At 51.3% G+C, this 16839-nt stretch overlaps 5 protein-coding genes across 5 annotated transcripts; 4 read left to right on the top strand and 1 right to left on the bottom strand.

Annotated features, from left to right (window-relative positions):
• Positions 1–30: 30 nt before the first annotated feature.
• Asppvi_009621 (DNA-directed RNA polymerase II subunit RPB7) lies at positions 31–645 on the top strand (the record flags this gene model as incomplete). Its single annotated transcript, XM_043305471.1, has 3 exons — positions 31–279; positions 335–415; positions 472–645. The coding sequence occupies 3 exons, from the start codon at positions 31–33 to the stop codon at positions 643–645; spliced, it is 504 nt and encodes a 167-aa protein (XP_043161406.1).
• Positions 646–2190: 1545 nt separating this feature from the next.
• Asppvi_009622 (uncharacterized protein) lies at positions 2191–3781 on the top strand (the record flags this gene model as incomplete). Its single annotated transcript, XM_043305472.1, has 2 exons — positions 2191–2499; positions 2567–3781. The coding sequence occupies 2 exons, from the start codon at positions 2191–2193 to the stop codon at positions 3779–3781; spliced, it is 1524 nt and encodes a 507-aa protein (XP_043161407.1).
• Positions 3782–4316: 535 nt separating this feature from the next.
• Positions 4317–7667, bottom strand: Asppvi_009623 (putative RNA interference and gene silencing protein (Qde2); the record flags this gene model as incomplete). The annotated part of the gene is made up of 4 exons (XM_043305473.1): positions 4317–5798; positions 5856–6100; positions 6162–7288; positions 7357–7667. 4 exons carry the CDS (start codon positions 7665–7667, stop codon positions 4317–4319), a joined length of 3165 nt encoding a protein of 1054 aa, XP_043161408.1.
• A 2173-nt stretch (positions 7668–9840) lies between these two features.
• On the top strand, positions 9841–14269 carry Asppvi_009624 (uncharacterized protein; the record flags this gene model as incomplete). Its single annotated transcript, XM_043305474.1, has 10 exons — positions 9841–9962; positions 10025–10439; positions 10497–10719; positions 10781–10812; positions 10866–11639; positions 11694–12398; positions 12459–12744; positions 13351–13447; positions 13498–13776; positions 13846–14269. 10 exons carry the CDS (start codon positions 9841–9843, stop codon positions 14267–14269), a joined length of 3357 nt encoding a protein of 1118 aa, XP_043161409.1.
• Positions 14270–14745: 476 nt separating this feature from the next.
• Positions 14746–16797, top strand: Asppvi_009625 (tetratricopeptide repeat protein; the record flags this gene model as incomplete). Its single annotated transcript, XM_043305475.1, has 2 exons — positions 14746–14916; positions 14989–16797. The coding sequence occupies 2 exons, from the start codon at positions 14746–14748 to the stop codon at positions 16795–16797; spliced, it is 1980 nt and encodes a 659-aa protein (XP_043161410.1).
• Between the last annotated feature and the right edge of the window lie 42 nt (positions 16798–16839).

Here is a 16839-nt window from a genome sequence, read left to right on the forward strand (position 1 = left end):
CCTTGTGCGACTCGGAACGAGACTTGCGCCATGTTTTTCCTTAAAGAGGAGACGAAGGTGATATCGCTGCACCCGTCGTACTTCGGGCCGAATATGCGAGAGTATTTGATCAATAGGCTTAACGAGGAAGAGGAAGGCCGGTGTACTGGTGATCATTTCGTCATTTGCGTTATGGACATGGTAGATATTGGTGAAGGTCGGGTCCTCCCAGGAAGCGGGCAAGCGGAATACACAATCAAATATCGTGCGATCATTTGGAAGCCGTTTAGGGGGGAGACGGTATGCTTGGACGAATACAGATGCAACTGCCCCTTAATTCTGACTCTGATTTCAGGTCGATGCAATCGTTACTTCCGTCAAGCCCACCGGTATTTTCACCTTGGCTGGTCCGCTATCTGTTTTCATTGCGCGAAAAGTATGTCGCCTATACTTGATTTCAGGATGAAATGGCGATGCTAATCAGTTGGCAAGAACATTCCTTCGGATATTAAGTGGGAGCCAAATACAGTACCTCCTCAGTACACGGATCATGCCGATCAGGTCATCGAAAAGGGGACCAGTTTACGCCTCAAAATCCTCGGTGTCAAGCCTGACGTAGCTGCTATCAATGCCATTGGAACCATCAAAGAGGATTATCTTGGGTGAGTGCATTATCTGCGTATCCTAATCATAAGAGCATCGTCACTAATCATTGTTTGACTTGCTCTAGACCATTATAATGACACCTCGAGGAGCCCAAAAACCCCCCTTCTTTCCCACCTAATAAACACTTGCGACAATATTAACACCACATCACAATATTCCCCATGAGACATACTATGATTTTGAGTACATGGACGATTGGAGTTAAGGAACCAATCGTTTCAGGAAATATGCTCGTGAAGTGGACAGTACGATGCGTCAAACACCCCCGCAGCCTGAGTACTCTTCTCCATTAGGAGAGCGGTTGCGTCCAGCATATACTATTGAAGAAAGGATCCGGAAAAAAGCACCCGTATGGTCTTCGTTTTGAAGGCTGCACGATAGCGTACGACGAAAACATCGGAGACTTTTGCTATTGAGTACCCATTTGGAGATCTGCTTCCGATATGAGAGCTTCGAAAGCACATCTCAAAACATGCACTCAGTTGTGATATATCACCAACCGGGAATTGAAGATCGTCGCTCCCATTGATCATGGTAAATACTCCTTGTCCATTGACGTATGAGCGTTAGAGCCAAATATACAACCATTTGAGTCGCAATTCAATCCAGACATGTGCAGAGCTACCAATGCTCTCCATAGCTCCGAGCGCAGCTGAGTACTTAGCCATGAACACCAACCAGGAGAGACTAAAGGTCCCGTAGTTGCCCGAGAGACGATGCTTCTGTAGTGTGGCTTTGTAGCCGAAGTTGTGAAACACTGGTGCGGTCCTTCTTGGGAGAATGGAGCCGTGCGCGAGACTATCCAACCTTCTGCTTGGCCCGGCAAACACAGCGTTTGATTGTCCAGATGCTGATGGAACCCTGGTCTTGTCAGATTTATCATTCCAAACTTCAGCGTCCAGCGTACCTAGGCTACCAGGTACTCCATAATAATAATGGAGCACTGGACAGTATGAGCCATCCCGTTATTTTTATTGTGATTGCCCTGCGAAAGATGTCTCCCGGGCCATCATTTCCCTGTGTAGTTTACTCTTCTTAGGTTTAGTATTTACTTCTGAGGCCTACAGCTAATAATAAAGCGGCTTCCTACGGATGCGTTGCATTTCCAGTCAATCAAATACTACTTGACTGCCATTATTGTTTTTGTTTCTATTGTAATTGTTGTCCTTTCACTACGTACTTCTTGAGAGACACGGTTTCCTTGTTCATCAGTGTTTGACCTGACATATTCCGTTGGTGGTCCTCTGCCACATTCTCAAATACCAGAGTTCATTCCCTTCTACATAACTCCAAGGTAGGCGACTTCTCCGTCTCCCGGGTTTTTATTATTGTTGAATGCGCAAGTGAACCATTGATTGACAGACTCTGGAAAGGCTCGAGCAAAACTGTGGTTCGTGTCCATCATAAACAGTTCCGCGTCCTGCCCGCTGTTGCGAACGACTGCGATCCAATCATCTCTGAACGACCTGTTCCATACTTTTATTCATCAATTCGTTTCAATCCTCCACGCTCCTTTGAATCTTGAATCTTATCTGGAATCGAATCATGTCTCTCAAGGACCTGTACCAAAGGTTCCTTGCGAATCCAAAGTCTGTTCCCTTGGCCGCCAATGCCTCCCTGATCTATATCACCACGACTACCCAATTCGACGGTGCCGATGCGATCGTCAGCCATCTGACGAAGCAAGAGACCGTCGTGAAGAAGAAAGCCGCAGATATCATTGGCGCTATCAAAGGGTCGGATTCTCTATGCTTGGATGTAGAGGTTACGCTGGAGTTCGTGTCTGGAGGCGGGGCCTATCTCCCCTCTCTTGACGATAACTTCCTGGCCGACCGAGTCGCGTCTTTCCMCACGGTATGTTCTCAACCCCGACGCTCCTTGCATTGTCCACTCAGCTAAACCTCCTGGTGTGCTTCGATAGGTCCACATCGTGCGCTTCGATTCGGAGAACCAAATTCAGAATGTTAGAATATACTGGGACCAAGCTTCACTTTTGAAACAGGTTGACGTTATCGGCGCTCGCGGACGCGGTTGGCCCATTCGTGATGCAAAGGACCAGACACGTCTAATCAAAGCTGCCGTCGCTTGTGCGCCCGCAAGCAAGGGACCTGCATCCTCTCAACCCTCCAAAAAGGAAAACAGCGAAGAATTCCGGTCAAAGTCTGCCTCTCCTTCGAAGAGACATATCAAGGATCCCTACGCGGCAGAGTCTTTGGAGGAACTCCTGTCGCCTGGGAAGGATCGCGCTCAGCCGGTGCGTGCTCCTCGTGCTCCTGCATCCGCAAAGCCCCCACCGCGCGATTACAGCGAACTCTTTGTCGGCGACGACGAAAACGATGCACCGGAGGCTACGCCGTCTAAATCCCGGGCCATTGCTCCCAAAGCGGGCGCAGGCAAGAACTATCGCGCTTCTCGTATTTTCGAGGATGATGAATCCGGAGACGCAGAGGCTAAGCAGCAAATCGCCTACAAGACCAACCCGAAACGGTTTGATCATTTTGAACTCGGCGCCGATAACAGCGAACGTGAAGTGAAGTCGAAACCCGGCCGCCCCATGTCTCGCCATGTCCCTCACTGGGATTTCGAGGATTTTGCAACACCAGAGAAGCCTAAACGCCAGCCCCGTCCCCAGGAAGCACGACACTTTGGATGGAGCGATGACGAGGTTCAGCCAACTCCTCCTGTGAAGCCTTTCGTAGTGCAGCCCAGACGTGATGCGGAAACGCATTTCGATCTCAGGGATAAAGACGACGAGGAGCACAAGTCTCGCATCATCAGCTCTTTCCAGAACAAGGGTCTTAATCTGTACAAAACCCACATGTACAATGAAGAAGAGTCTCCTGGAAAGAATGCGGCGGAGAAGGCACCACTTGGTGTCGTCCCAAACGGCGGCAATCGCAAGAAGGACTTTGAGACTCACTGGAGCATGACCGGGTCCTCTCCGGCCGATGGCAAGGTCAGTCACGAGAACCAGAAGCCAATGGGGACAGATCGCTTGAAGGCTGTCAAGATGATGGAGTCTTCCTGGGAAGCATACGATGAGTCTCCGCAGCCCAGTAAAACTGCACCTCCGCCTCAGCGTCGTGCGCTGCGCCATGTCAATGAAAAGCACTGGGGCTTCGGCGACGAGGAATAAACCACTCATATGATTTGGGAAGCCGAACTTCTCAGCGCGGCTTGTTTCTACCACTCAAACTCAAGCCCATATGCGACAATTGCAAAGTCCAATTACAGAAGTGATACCATGTCTCCATGAATGAGCAATATGAGTCCGAAACATCCATTAACGGCCAATGCCTGCACGGATCCATGATTTTATTTCATTCTCAAGCTGCTTGTTCCCTTTCTCCGTCTGTGTACTCTGCTTCCATTCTTCTCGTGCACCTTCTACTGTCCTTTTTCCTCTATTTCCTTTACAGATTCTTCGATGTATTAAGCCAGTGCAGGTACCAGGATTGTGTATGAATTGTTTCCCTGAATATAGAGTAGTACGAAAGAGTGAACTCAAACGTGTGAAGTAGCAGGTAATAAGACTCGCAATCTGATTCGCTATGGAATTACTAACTGGAAGACAATTTGGCGCGTAACGAATAACAGTATGGACCTGCAAAAAGTCCATTCGCTCCCCCGAACTGACAATGGAGCAGGCAACAGATCACCGCCTTAATGCATCAGATGTAGAACATGGTGTCGCGCACGTTCGCATGGATCTGAACATCACTACTCCTCGCAAGCCCACCACGTCCGCTCCCTCCAACCTCACTCGCAGACGGGGTAGCCGTCGGCGTCGGATCAAAGACACTGCTCAGGTAGCAGCGGGCTCGAGTGCAGACCAGGTCGGCGTAGTAGGCAGGCGGACAGATGCTCACAGCCCTGGTGGCACGGCCGAACAGATAACACAGACGATGGGTGAGATCCTCAAGGATATCCGCGGCGTTCTGGAAGGGGGCGACTGGTTCCTGGCGAGCGAAGATCTCGTCCCAGACGGTGAAGTAGTGGGCGGGGCGGGCGGTGCCCTTGATGGCGGTGTGAGCCTGGAGGTAGAAGTCCCAGTTGCGGGCCTCTGTGACGCCGCGGTCGACGACGGTGCCGTTTTTGGGGTTGGCGGAGCGGTCGGCGTCCTCGTCGCGGGTGGGGTAGAAGCGGGTGTGGTGGCGTTTGCCGACGATGACGATGGAGATGCGCGGGAGGTTCTTCTTGGTGTCTGCGGCTGGGTAGGTCTCTGCGCAGGCCTTCTTCAGCAAGGGCAGTTCTTGCTCGATGACGACGTCGTATTGGCCTTCGGAGACGCCGTCGCGGTAGACGATGATGTTCTCTGGGAGGGCGTTGTTGTTGGCGTGCGCCCAGCGCTGCAAGCGGGCTTTGAGCATCTCGTCCAGATCGGAGACCATTTCCTGGCGGGAGGCTTGGATGCGGATGTCAGCGGGCCATTGGCCTAAGGATGCATCGACGGAGGCGACCATGCCGGCGACGCTTGGGGCTTCGGCGGAGGAGCCGGGGGACGGGTGGGTGACGTCGATGCCGACGAGCATTGTTTTGCCTTCAGCGACGATGCCCAATTCGCTCGCGTTGAGGGTCTGGTTAGCTCCGCCGAGCTTCAGGTTGAACTTGAGGCCGACATTGGCGTAGTACTGGTCGTTGGCTCCTCTCAGCTTCTCGGCGAGGACGTTGATGTTGCGCACGCCCCGGCGAACGTCACAGATCTGCTTAATGCAGTTGTAGGCCTCTGCGTCGCTGCTGTAGAGAATGGTGAGGATGAGAGTGGGATCGTATAGGCCCATTAGCTCGCCCACTGCTCTGTCAATCTCTCCCTCGTGGTCATTCCCAGTCAACCTGATCATCTTTCCGGGCTCGGGAGCTGCAGCAGCAACACCAATCTCGTTCAGCTTGGCCGTGAAGGCCTGAAGAGAAGCATTCAGTTGGCTCGGGTTCTCAAAGTGAGGTCTGCCCTTTTCACTATCAATATAGAGCCAAGTCCAGGAAGGCAGCTTCGTAGGTGTGGAGAACTTGATTGCCTTCATGTTCCAGCTGCCATCCATGGTATCGATGTGTCTCTGTTTCGACTTGGCGTCCTTGTAGTATACCCGCGGCGCAGAGAGAACGCGACCAGCAACAGTGACAAGCTGGGGATCTGGTTGCATGCCAAAGTTTGCCTAATATGATCAATCAATCAACAAGACCTAACGTGACACTGATTAGAGAAAACTTACAAGGGTGGGGTTAAGAGGACCCTTGAGGCCGAGGACAGCAGTGCCCTTGGAGACAATCGAATTTGCGTTTGAAGCAGGACTTCGGACGGCGAAGCTCAGCATTTTGCGTGTTTGCATTGGAGTAAGCTTGGAGTTTGCGGGCTGTCCGGGTTCTACCAGACAGACTTCAACAGGCAAGTAGGACGGGTTCTGCCTGGTGCCAACGTTGACCACCGGCATCCTGGGATCCAGGGTCTTGTTGTACTCTGCCAGTCTGATCAGTGCTGTTTTTGTTCAATGTCTGTTCTTCAGTATAGGGGAATCTACCTTGCAAGAAGAAATCCGAGACGGTGATGTACCGCCCGGCTGGCGCTGGGCCAGCTTTCGCAGGTTTCTTGCCTTTCTTGCCCTTGGAGTCTCCAGGCTCGCTCTTCTGTCCAGGCGCCTCGAGGAAGAACTGAACGTCTTTTGGGCCAGCCCCATGCCTTGCGACCTTTGGGGGATGAGGAAGCGATGCGCCATCAGCCCGAGTTGCGACGCCTGCAACGGTCTTGATTCTTGGTACCACTTGTCCTTTTTTATTCTTCCTGACGATATGGGTTGCTTGGATCCGCAGCTTCTTCAGAAAAACCTCCAGTTTGTAGATATTTCCATTGCTGCCACGTTGGTACTCGTTGATCACGTTGGCCAACGGCCCTTCCTGGTAACAGGCGGCGTATTTGACCTGAACATTGATCAAGATACGAGCAGTCGCAGCCCGAACGCTCACGAAAAAGCCTCGCAAGACTTCAAGGCCTGCGCCAAGGTCGCATCTCTCTGCTGCATCTGGATGGATTGCAAAGTGTTTATTTGCACCAACGGACGCAACGGCCCTGTCCGTCTTCGGATGATGGCCCATGACGATGTTCATCGCCTGGAGGACCTCTGCCTTGGACTCGAACATGGCGGAGGCATTCGCCGACGTCAAATAGTCAAGGATATCGCCGGGGTTCAGTCTACCTGTAAACTGGCAGTTGACACGATAAACCCTAGGCTGCTCGGGGTAGTCGTCTTCGTGCTCGTCACGGTAACGGACGTCGTATTGTCCTTGACTGGGAAGCTGAACCCTAGAGACAAGGGTGGACTTGTAGTCCGTGGCGATACTATTCTGATATTGCAAGAAGTGCTCGTCTAGTAAGAGCCGGATGATTTGCCGGGCTTTCTTTCCAGTAGGCTTGGTTCTAGCTGAATCGGCGACGATATCGACATTGTAACGGAACAATTCCTTTCCCACAGACTTCAACTCGAAGTAATTGGCATAGAGCGTCACTGGAGAGCCCTGAGTTCCATATCCTGGACGCTCTGGGTAACGAGCCTGGCCAACAGTTTTCTGTCGTTTTGCTACCAGAGCCTTGGCTATGGCGGCCTCAGTCTGCTCGACTTTTGGGCTAGGAGCAACAACCCGGTCACCCTGACTAAATCAATGAAAAGCATCAACCATACGCTGTTATATATAAAAGGAAAGAATTGATGGCCAACATACGAGAATATCCTGGGCCCTTGGTCGCCGCGGCCACCTCTAAAACCCCCGCCTCTACCCCCTCTGCCTCCGAAGTCCCCTCTGCCGCTGCCTCTGAATTCGCCTCTTCCGCGACCTCTGGGTGCATCTCCACGACCTCTTGAGTCTCCTCGAAAAGAACCGCCTCTTGACTCGCTTGGGCGGAATGGAAGCTCCATGGTTCCTCCTCGGCCGCCTCCACGTCCAACGGCGCCGCGGTCTCCACCGCGTCCCCGTCCGCGATCGCCTCCTCTACCCCGTCCGGGCTGGGAATTCCCAGCACCTCTTGACGACATGGCAGAATTGAGCCTGAAAGCGAACTAGTGGTGAGCTCCACCACTTGTATGGAAGAAAACTAAAATGTGAGAAAGGAATGGTCTAAGGAAGATTGGGTTAAGCGCTGGGGACATTTTAGAGCTATCCCCAGCTCCAAGCTTGGCTGCGCTTTATATATTGCACATCAGGCGGTTACTACGGCGATATGCAACTGGTGAGAAAGAGAATGAGTTGCCAAGGAATTGCACATCTCCTATGGCAATTCAGACCAATCGAAACCTGGAGTGTGCATCACAAACTGTAGGAGGGTGGCTACTGACAGATAGGTCTTTGTTGGCTGGACCATTACCTTGCCTTGTAGCTTGGGAGATCGTTGACAGCACACAAACGGGCCTTGTGAGACTGTCTTGCTTCAAGTAGGCACAATGTCTGGAGATTACCCCAGTGTCCTCGCAACATGATGGAATTGGTCTACTGAATAGGCGGAAAGCACGCACTGAATGACGTCCGTTTCCCAGCTGTTCCGGACCCTCTTGAACATGGCATCATGGTGTCATTCTTTGATGCATCTGTGCCTTGACAGGATAAGTAGATATGTATGCAGTACTCCATAGACATTTTCTGATAGAAAAAGAGACATGGATTCCTTGGTACTCATGCTAAAGTTCTCGAAGGTACTACTACTTCATAACTAGGTATTTGTAAGACTGCAGAGGATCTTCCTGCTGTCTAGTGTCGACGCACAGCAGCCACTCAGGCCACCAACAACTTAACAAGCCTTTCTTGAACAGGCACTCGCTATTTCAATGGTTAATTGGTTGCTTGGTGCTGACTGGATCACAGGGAAGTGGAAACGGCAGAGTACAGGCGTTGCGGCTGTGCTATTTAGTTAGTTTATCTAGTTAGTGGCTTTTCGATGACTCATTTCAATATGAAGCTAGAGAGGTACCTTGGATATATCTATCTAGCGTTGGGCGATCGACAAATCAAATTCCTTCCTTTCTCCTTTTCAGAAACAAAGAAACTGGCGGAAAAGCATGCGATTGTGGCCTAGATCCTGAATGGTCTCTGCCATAGACTTTGCTACGATGTCTTGTCTTGGTCCGCGTAACAAGGTAGCTGCCTGGAACCCTGCATCTAAGTAGTTCTGCTTCATGCCCGAACTGCTCGTATTGCACATGATAGAGGACTATTATCAATATTTGGTTAAGCTCAGTGGACACAGTACCATATCTGACAATAGGTGTGCCTCCTTCTCGTAATCTAGTCGATGCAAAGGATCATTTATTATTAATTACCAGGTATGAAGCGAAGTACTCAGTAGAAGCCACAGTAAGAAACGCGTTTAGGCCTGAGGCAGCAAACGTGGTGATAACGGAGATAATTCGTAGATAATCTGGATTCTCCTCATCAATTGGCACTCTGCCACAGTTGACCATCCTTTCATTATTCCCTTTTTTCTCGCCTGTATCGTTAATACTCGTTCTCGAGAGCTGGCGCATCTTATTGAATGAATGCCCATCTCATCCGCGGGTCGCCATATCCCAGAAGAATGAAGGATTGGTCCGTCGCCCCCCTGTTTCGATGAAATCACTTGATAGCCCGTCGACCGCTTGTGCCCGCGTCCGCCCATCCGTCCACGCTATCATTTCCCTGCCTTCGGTCGCCTTCTGCGATTCTTATTATTAACGCACAATAGCTTATGCGCTTCATATCTGTGAAGTTTGCGCATGCTACCAACAGCAGGAAAGCAGTGTCGCATAAATCACCAACGAGCTCGACTTGAGGAAACGCCGCCGCGACCTATCAACCCCACTAAAGCTTAGCAATTCAGGCTCATTGTTTGCTGCTGAACCGTCCGCCGAAACGTGGTCACAAACTCAGCAGTAATTGCACCTGCGCCCTCTTCTCGGCACTTCGAGAATTTAATCTGCCCAAGTCGAAGAGACGGCGTTGTGCACACCTCTGGTCAGGTACCTCTGAAATCGAGCGCGCCACACACCCGACGGACATTTCACACCTGGATTGAGATACCCCATTGTCCGATACGTGCTTGGTGCCAGGTCTCGCTCGGAACTCGCTGTTGCGCCGTGCTCATTTGGACTCGCGATCGTGAAGTGAAACTAGTTGGCCTACGAGCGAAGACATAGCGACAAATCTAGCACCACCGTTGACCAAGGTCTTATCTCCGAAATGTCGCCTACTCCACCATCTACCTCCTCGAGCGTTGGCGCCGTTTCGCCAGAAGGTCAGTTTAGGGTCATCCGAAAGCGAAACAGGGTGCCACTTTCTTGCGGCCCCTGCCGGCATAGAAAGTGAGTCTTCGCCTTTTTCCTCTATCTGAAGAAGAGCATACTTTAACACCGTGTCATGAAAGACTGAAATGCAACCGCGCCCACCCATGCGAGAACTGCGTAAAGCGAGGCGATGCTTCTTCGTGTACCTATGCTCAAGTAAGCGCGCGAAGGAAGAATTCAACACAGACCTCAGCCTCGAGTTCCCCAGATGATATGCAGAACAGAATAGACCGACTCGAGAGCTTGGTACTGTCCCTGATGACCAACGGATCGCAGTCCGCAGGTCCGGCAGCTGCAATGGCAGCAATTTCCGGAACCAGCAGTAGTGGAGGCTCCCTCATTCAGGGTCACGACATCGATCTGGACGAGGAGACATCAAATGCTCCGGAGGAGAGCGATACGGAGCAAGTTACCAAGTCATTTGGTATCATGAAAGTCGACAACAATAAATCATACTATATCAGCGATGCGCACTGGGCTTCTGTCCTCAACGATGTGAGTCGGCCCTTGACCATACGCTCATAAGTTCTCTTTATTCACATGAATCTACAGATCGCCGAAGTTCGTAATTACTTCCACACGCACAAGAAGCAGTATGAGGAGCAAGCAGAGAAGCTCAAGACAACCAAGCTGCCGAGCGATGTCCCGGGCTCCACCCTGCTTCTTGGGGCCATGAAGCCTGCCAGCCGCGCAGAGATTATGTCTTCCTTTCCCTCGAGATATACAACAGATATGCTTATTGCTCGCTATTTCAATAGCTATGATCCAGCGACTCGTGAGTACCGACAGAACTAGAGAACGTGCATGTAAATGCATCTATGACTGACCATGAACAGTTATTCTTCACGGTCCGACGTTTCAAGCTCAGGTAAGCATAGTTGTTCTCCTGCCGGCCGTTCTACCTTTTGACTTTCTCCCCAGTATAACAAACATTGGGAAGATCCTTCTCAAACGTGCATCGTCTGGGTGGGCATGCTGTTCGCCATGATGCGACTCGCTATGCTGTCATATAACCAAGAAGGGGACGAGCCACCCGAGTTTCGAGGGAAATCCTTGGACATGGCTGGAACTTTTCGAAACCTGGTCGCTCAATGTCTGACTCTGGCCGATTATACCAAACCTTATCCCTACCTGATCGAGACATTCATCTTCCATCTTCATGGTGACTTTCGTCAAACGAAGGAAGCAGATGTTTCTGTCTGGGTGCTTGTAGGTGTCGTCGCGAGGCTAGCGATGAGAATGGGCTACCACCGGGACTCAAAAGTTTTCCCCAACATTAGCCCATTTCAAGGTGAGATGCGCCGACGCGTATGGGCTTTCGTGCGGCAATCGGACTTGCTCTTTTCGTTTCAGGTTGGGCTTCCTAGCATGATTCGCACTGTGGATAGTGATACGGAGCTTCCGCGGAATCTATATGATGATGATTTCGACGAAAATTGCAAGGAACTTCCTCCCTCACGACCGCCGAATGAACCGACACCTATCTCTTACCTCATTGCCAAAGCCCGTCTGGCGTACGTATTTGGCCGAGTTACCGAGCTCGCCTCGAGTGTGCAGAGTGAATCTTACGACAAGGTGATGGAGTTGGATGCTGAGCTTCGCCGTGCTCGGGACCTGATTCCGGAGCATCTTGTCGTTCGTCCTTTTGAGGAGTGTCAGTTGGACCCGTCCAATCTGATTATGTCGCGCTTCGGTGTACGTCAATCACTTGCCAATTATACCGTGAGTTGTAGTACTGATTCTTAGCAGATAACGAGCGTCTACCATAAAGCGCAGTGTGTCCTCCACCGGCCTTATATCGTTCTAGCCCGTGGAAATCCCCGATTCACCTACTCACGCAAGGCTTGCATCGATTCAGCCATGGAGCTGCTGCGGTTTCAGTCAATGCTACATGCGGAGACAAGGCCGACGGGACGTCTGCGCACAAAACAGAATCGCGTAAATTCCCTCAGCTCCAATGATTACTTGCTTGCTGCAACTATTGTCTGCCTTGACCTGTATCATGGACTCAAATTGCAAGCCGGTGGAAGAGATTCCGGCGACGCCTTTGCGTGGGGCAGGGAGCGACGACAGGAGATGATCGTGGCATTGCAGCGTTCTCGAGAGATTTGGGATGAACTTCGTGACGAGTCACTTGAAGCTTGGAAAGCCGCTGGCGTTATCGGGGTGATGCTTGCCAAATTGAATTTAGGGCTTCCAGACAGTAATGCCACTGCGCCGGCCTTCGAACCTCAGGATGAGAAGCAGAGCGCCGCAATGACTTTGGGATTGTTGAGCAGCGGACTGAGCGCCGTAAACTCAGGATCCCCAGCATTCAATGAAACTGGTTTCAAAATGTCAGAAACGCCTTCTGCCCCGGGGGCATTGGGGACCACGGCTGAGGTGCCCGGAGCTCTGTCCCCGTTCAGCACAATGTTTGGACAATTGCCTGATATGCAGCTGAACTTGGACTGGGTACGCTTGCCCCTTTTCATGCCTTGACACCACTTGGACATCACTAACACCCACGAACAGGATTCTTGGGACACTTATATTCAGAGTTCGAATCTCGACATACCGAACCAATGGTGGCCGACGTTCGATGGACAGCAGCAGCAACCATCACCACAACCGCCACTTCACCCATCATTACAAGGTCAGGGGTCCTTGTCAGCAACACAATTACCCTCCCTGCAGCAAGGCAACACTGCAGATAATATGCGACCTTTGCCTCGCTTTTCCAATGTCTTCTCGCCAGACCCGGTGAAATATGAGAGTCCGGGCCTTAACGGGCCTTACGACAACAATTCTTCTCAAAAAAGTAACAACGCTTCAGGCGGAGGCATCTTATAACAGTACTCATGTCGATCGCAAAAGCAATTTGTTTGAACATTCAGTTGTCCAGCGATTCGTTTCTTTTCAGCAGGATTATCTTCTCCCACCCCGGTGTATGGTTTTGGAGGTGTGGCGTTTCCTCAGGACTCAAATCGCACTCGCTCTTGTTGGGATGTCTGGAAATGTACAAATCCAGAAGGCTGTATATATCCTGTTTTCTCCACTCGATTCGCACAATTTCACTGTGAATTACTGCCTCAGTAGTTGGCACTAGGACAATTTCATTCTTCTTTTTTCGCACAAGAAAAAATCTGGTGAAAAGATCAAGCCTTTCGTTCTCTCATTCATAAAATCAATCAGTTTCATAATGGCGCATGGCCTGACATAGTCACGTGACATTATCTGGTCCGATAAGGCGAACTTTTTGCTGAACGGATTCTGTATATCTGCCTGCCTTTGCCCCCAGTCATATATTCCAACTCAATTCACAAGGACACAGAAAATGTAAGGAAATAGCCTATCTGTTTTATACGACTGCTGTGATAGATATTCCTCTATCAAGGACGCCGTGACTGATTGCTTCTCTTTACAGGTATTGCTTTCGGCGAGCAGCCAGTCGCCTCCTGTCTCTGCCGGTCACCGCGCCGGCGTGGTCAGCCAGGGCCCTCGCACCTCGCGTTCCTCTACCCGTATTATCCCCTCTGCAATCTCAATTAGCATTACATACGAGATGGTTCAGCGACAACACCGCCAGCCGGGATCCCACGAGCTCACCAGAGGACGAGGATCATGATCCTTCCGAAATCATTTCGGCTGAGTCCGATGCTCACGATGAGCAGCCTCTGAAACCTAAGAAGCGGTTCCGAGTCATGGAACGTCCCCCGCCGCCTAAAGAGAGAGTATACATTGGTAATCTCTTCTATGATGTGACGGCGGAAGATTTGAAGAACCACATGCAGAAGTTTGGTGTTGTGCAGAGAGTCGATCTCATCACTGATCACCGAGGAATGAGCAGAGGGTGAGTCCAGATCCTACTGTTCTCTGCTGAAAGGAGAATTCTAACAATGTGTCTTGTTTTACCGAATAGGTTTGCATACGTGCACTTTGACTCTACTGATGCCGCCAGACGTTGCGTCGAGGCTATGCATTTGCAAGCCTTTGAGGGCCGCCGTGTAATCGCGCAATTTGCGAGCAGCGGGGGCGGATCCAAGCCCTTGCAGCCCGTTTCGAGGACGCTGTACCTCGGCAACCTGTCGTTTGAGATGACCGATCGGGATCTGAACGAGCTCTTCAAGGATATCGACAATGTGATCGATGTTCGGGTATCGATTGATCGACGCACAGGGCATCCTCGCGGCTTCGCTCATGCAGAATTCCTCGATGTCGAGAGTGCTCAGAAGGCTTTCGAGATTCTCAGTGGGAAGGCACCTTTCGGTCGACGAATCCGCGTGGACTACAGCAATACCAACAGGAAGGGTAATCGTATCGAGGAGGCCCCAGAGGAGCATTAACCGCTCACATTATTCATTCAATTGGATTCTGGCCTTTTTTTTATGCGATTGGTTGTGTTGCAAAAATTTCGACGAATGATGTAAGATTTTGCATAAGATGTATACTATAGCAGCCATTCACAAGTGTTCTATACACCATAGAGCTTTGGTATCTCTCAATTTGAGAAACATCTGAATAACCGTCTACACCTGATAAAACGGCTTGGAGTACCATACTATAATAACTAGACAGGAAATAATGGACAGGAGCGTCCTGATATCAAAGCACGTGACTTATCGGCGGACCTCGGCATCAGCAACTCTCCGATCGGTTTCAAACCCCACGTTTTTGGCGGAGATGCCGTTGCCATCTACTTCTCCATCCTCCTCCTCCTCCCTTTTATCCTACGGTCTATTGAAGCTGATCGTTGGTTATTCAAATCCTTCTTAACTATTGATGTTATTTTTTCAGACGGGTTCCTTGTGAATTTATCATCATGTCGTTCCTTGGTGGCGCTGAGTGCTCTACCGCGGGAAACCCGCTCACACAGTTCACCAAGCATGTGCAGGACGACAAGTCACTCCAAAGGGACCGCCTTGTTGGCAGGGGTCCCGGGGGCATGCAAGAGAGTATGCGGTCGAGGAGTATGATGGGTGGTCAAGATCAGGTATGAAAATATCACTCTCTTTGAAGCCGCAGCTAGTTATTCTAGCTAACAATGGATTGGTAATCTAAGTAGATGATGGACGAGTTCGCCGCACAACAACCAGGCCAGATTCCGGGGTCAGCGCCGCAACCATTTGCGATGGAACAATTAAGGCGCGAGCTAGATCACTTCCAGACCACTCCGCCGAGGACGGGGTCTCCCGGGTGGGCTGCTGAGTTTGATACTGGCGAACACGCCCGGATGGAGGCTGCCTTTGCCGGCCCTACAGGACCTCTAATGAACAACGGGTCCGCATTCACACCTGCAGAGTTTGCTCGCTTCCAACAACAGAGTCGGGTCGGCCTGCCACAAACGTCAAGTCCAGCCACGTCCGCGTCGCCGATGATGGCAGGTTATCAGCGTCCAATGGGCATGGGGTACATGGGTATGGGAGGAATGGGCATGATGCGTCCATCATATACACCCATGGGCATGCAACAACAGCCAGCGGAGGCCGCTACTCAGGACAAGGGCAAAGGCCGCATGGTCGAGCTCGATGATGAGAACTGGGAGGCACAGTTTGCCGAGATGGAGACGGCGGGCAACCAGACCCTGGACGATGAGGCCAACGCGGCTATGGAGGCGGAGCTGAATGATCTCGATAGGTCAGTCCCCACTACTGACACCGGTAATGCTCAAGATTACGGTGCTTTTGAGAGCGTATGGCAAAGAGTCCAAGCTGAATCGGCGGCAAGCAGGAAACTGGCGGAGGAAGATGCCTCTTTCGATATTAACGACAGCATGCACATGGGAGACCTTGGTGAGTGGGACGGCTTTGACAATCTCCACACGCGTTTCCGAGATCCTCAGTTGGGCGATTACATGTTCGAAGAGGAAAACGTGTTCCGGAATGTGGCCAATCCCTTCGAAGAAGGCGTCAACATCATGCGCGAAGGCGGCAATCTTTCCTTGGCCGCGTTGGCGTTCGAGGCGGCCGTTCAGAAGGACCCTCAGCACGTTCAAGCCTGGACAATGCTGGGATCCGCACAGGCGCAAAATGAGAAGGAGCTTCCTGCTATTCGTGCCCTGGAACAGGCGCTCAAGGTCGATCCCAACAATTTGGACGCACTCATGGGGTTGGCTGTTTCGTATACAAACGAAGGTTATGACTCGACAGCGTACCGTACCCTGGAGCGTTGGCTTTCTGTCAAGTATCCTCAGATCATCGATCCTAAGGATCTGTCATCCGACGCAGACTTGGGCTTCACAGATCGCCAGATTCTACATGAACGGGTCACCGACCTGTTCATTAACGCCGCCCAGCTTTCACCTTCTGGAGAGCAAATGGATCCAGACGTTCAAGTCGGGTTGGGTGTTCTCTTCTACTGTGCAGAGGAATACGACAAGGCTGTCGACTGCTTCTCCGCCGCGCTGGCATCTACTGAGTCGGGCACTGTGAATCAGAAGGAGCAGCTTCACCTTCTCTGGAACCGTCTCGGAGCTACACTTGCCAACTCCGGTCGTTCCGAGGAGGCCATTCAGGCATACGAGCAAGCTCTTACAATCAACCCCAACTTTGTCCGTGCCCGGTACAACCTTGGCGTATCCTGTATCAACATTGGTTGCTATCCCGAGGCCGCACAGCACCTTCTAGGTGCTTTGTCTATGCACCGTGTCGTCGAACAGGAAGGCCGGGAGCGAGCTCGCGAGATCGTTGGCGGTGGTGAGGGCGGTATTGATGACGAACAACTTGAGCGGATGCTCCATATCAGCCAGAACCAAAGCACCAACCTGTACGATACGCTGCGGCGTGTATTCAGCCAGATGGGTCGTCGGGATCTGGCGGATATGGTAGTGGCAGGGATGGATGTGAATGTGTTCAGGAAAGAATTCGATTTCTAGGGATGATGCCTCCTGCGCTTTCTGTCTTATAGAACGGACGGG

This window comes from Aspergillus pseudoviridinutans (assembly GCF_018340605.1).
Source record: "Aspergillus pseudoviridinutans IFM 55266 DNA, scaffold_7, whole genome shotgun sequence".
NCBI classification, from domain to species: domain Eukaryota; kingdom Fungi; phylum Ascomycota; class Eurotiomycetes; order Eurotiales; family Aspergillaceae; genus Aspergillus; species Aspergillus pseudoviridinutans.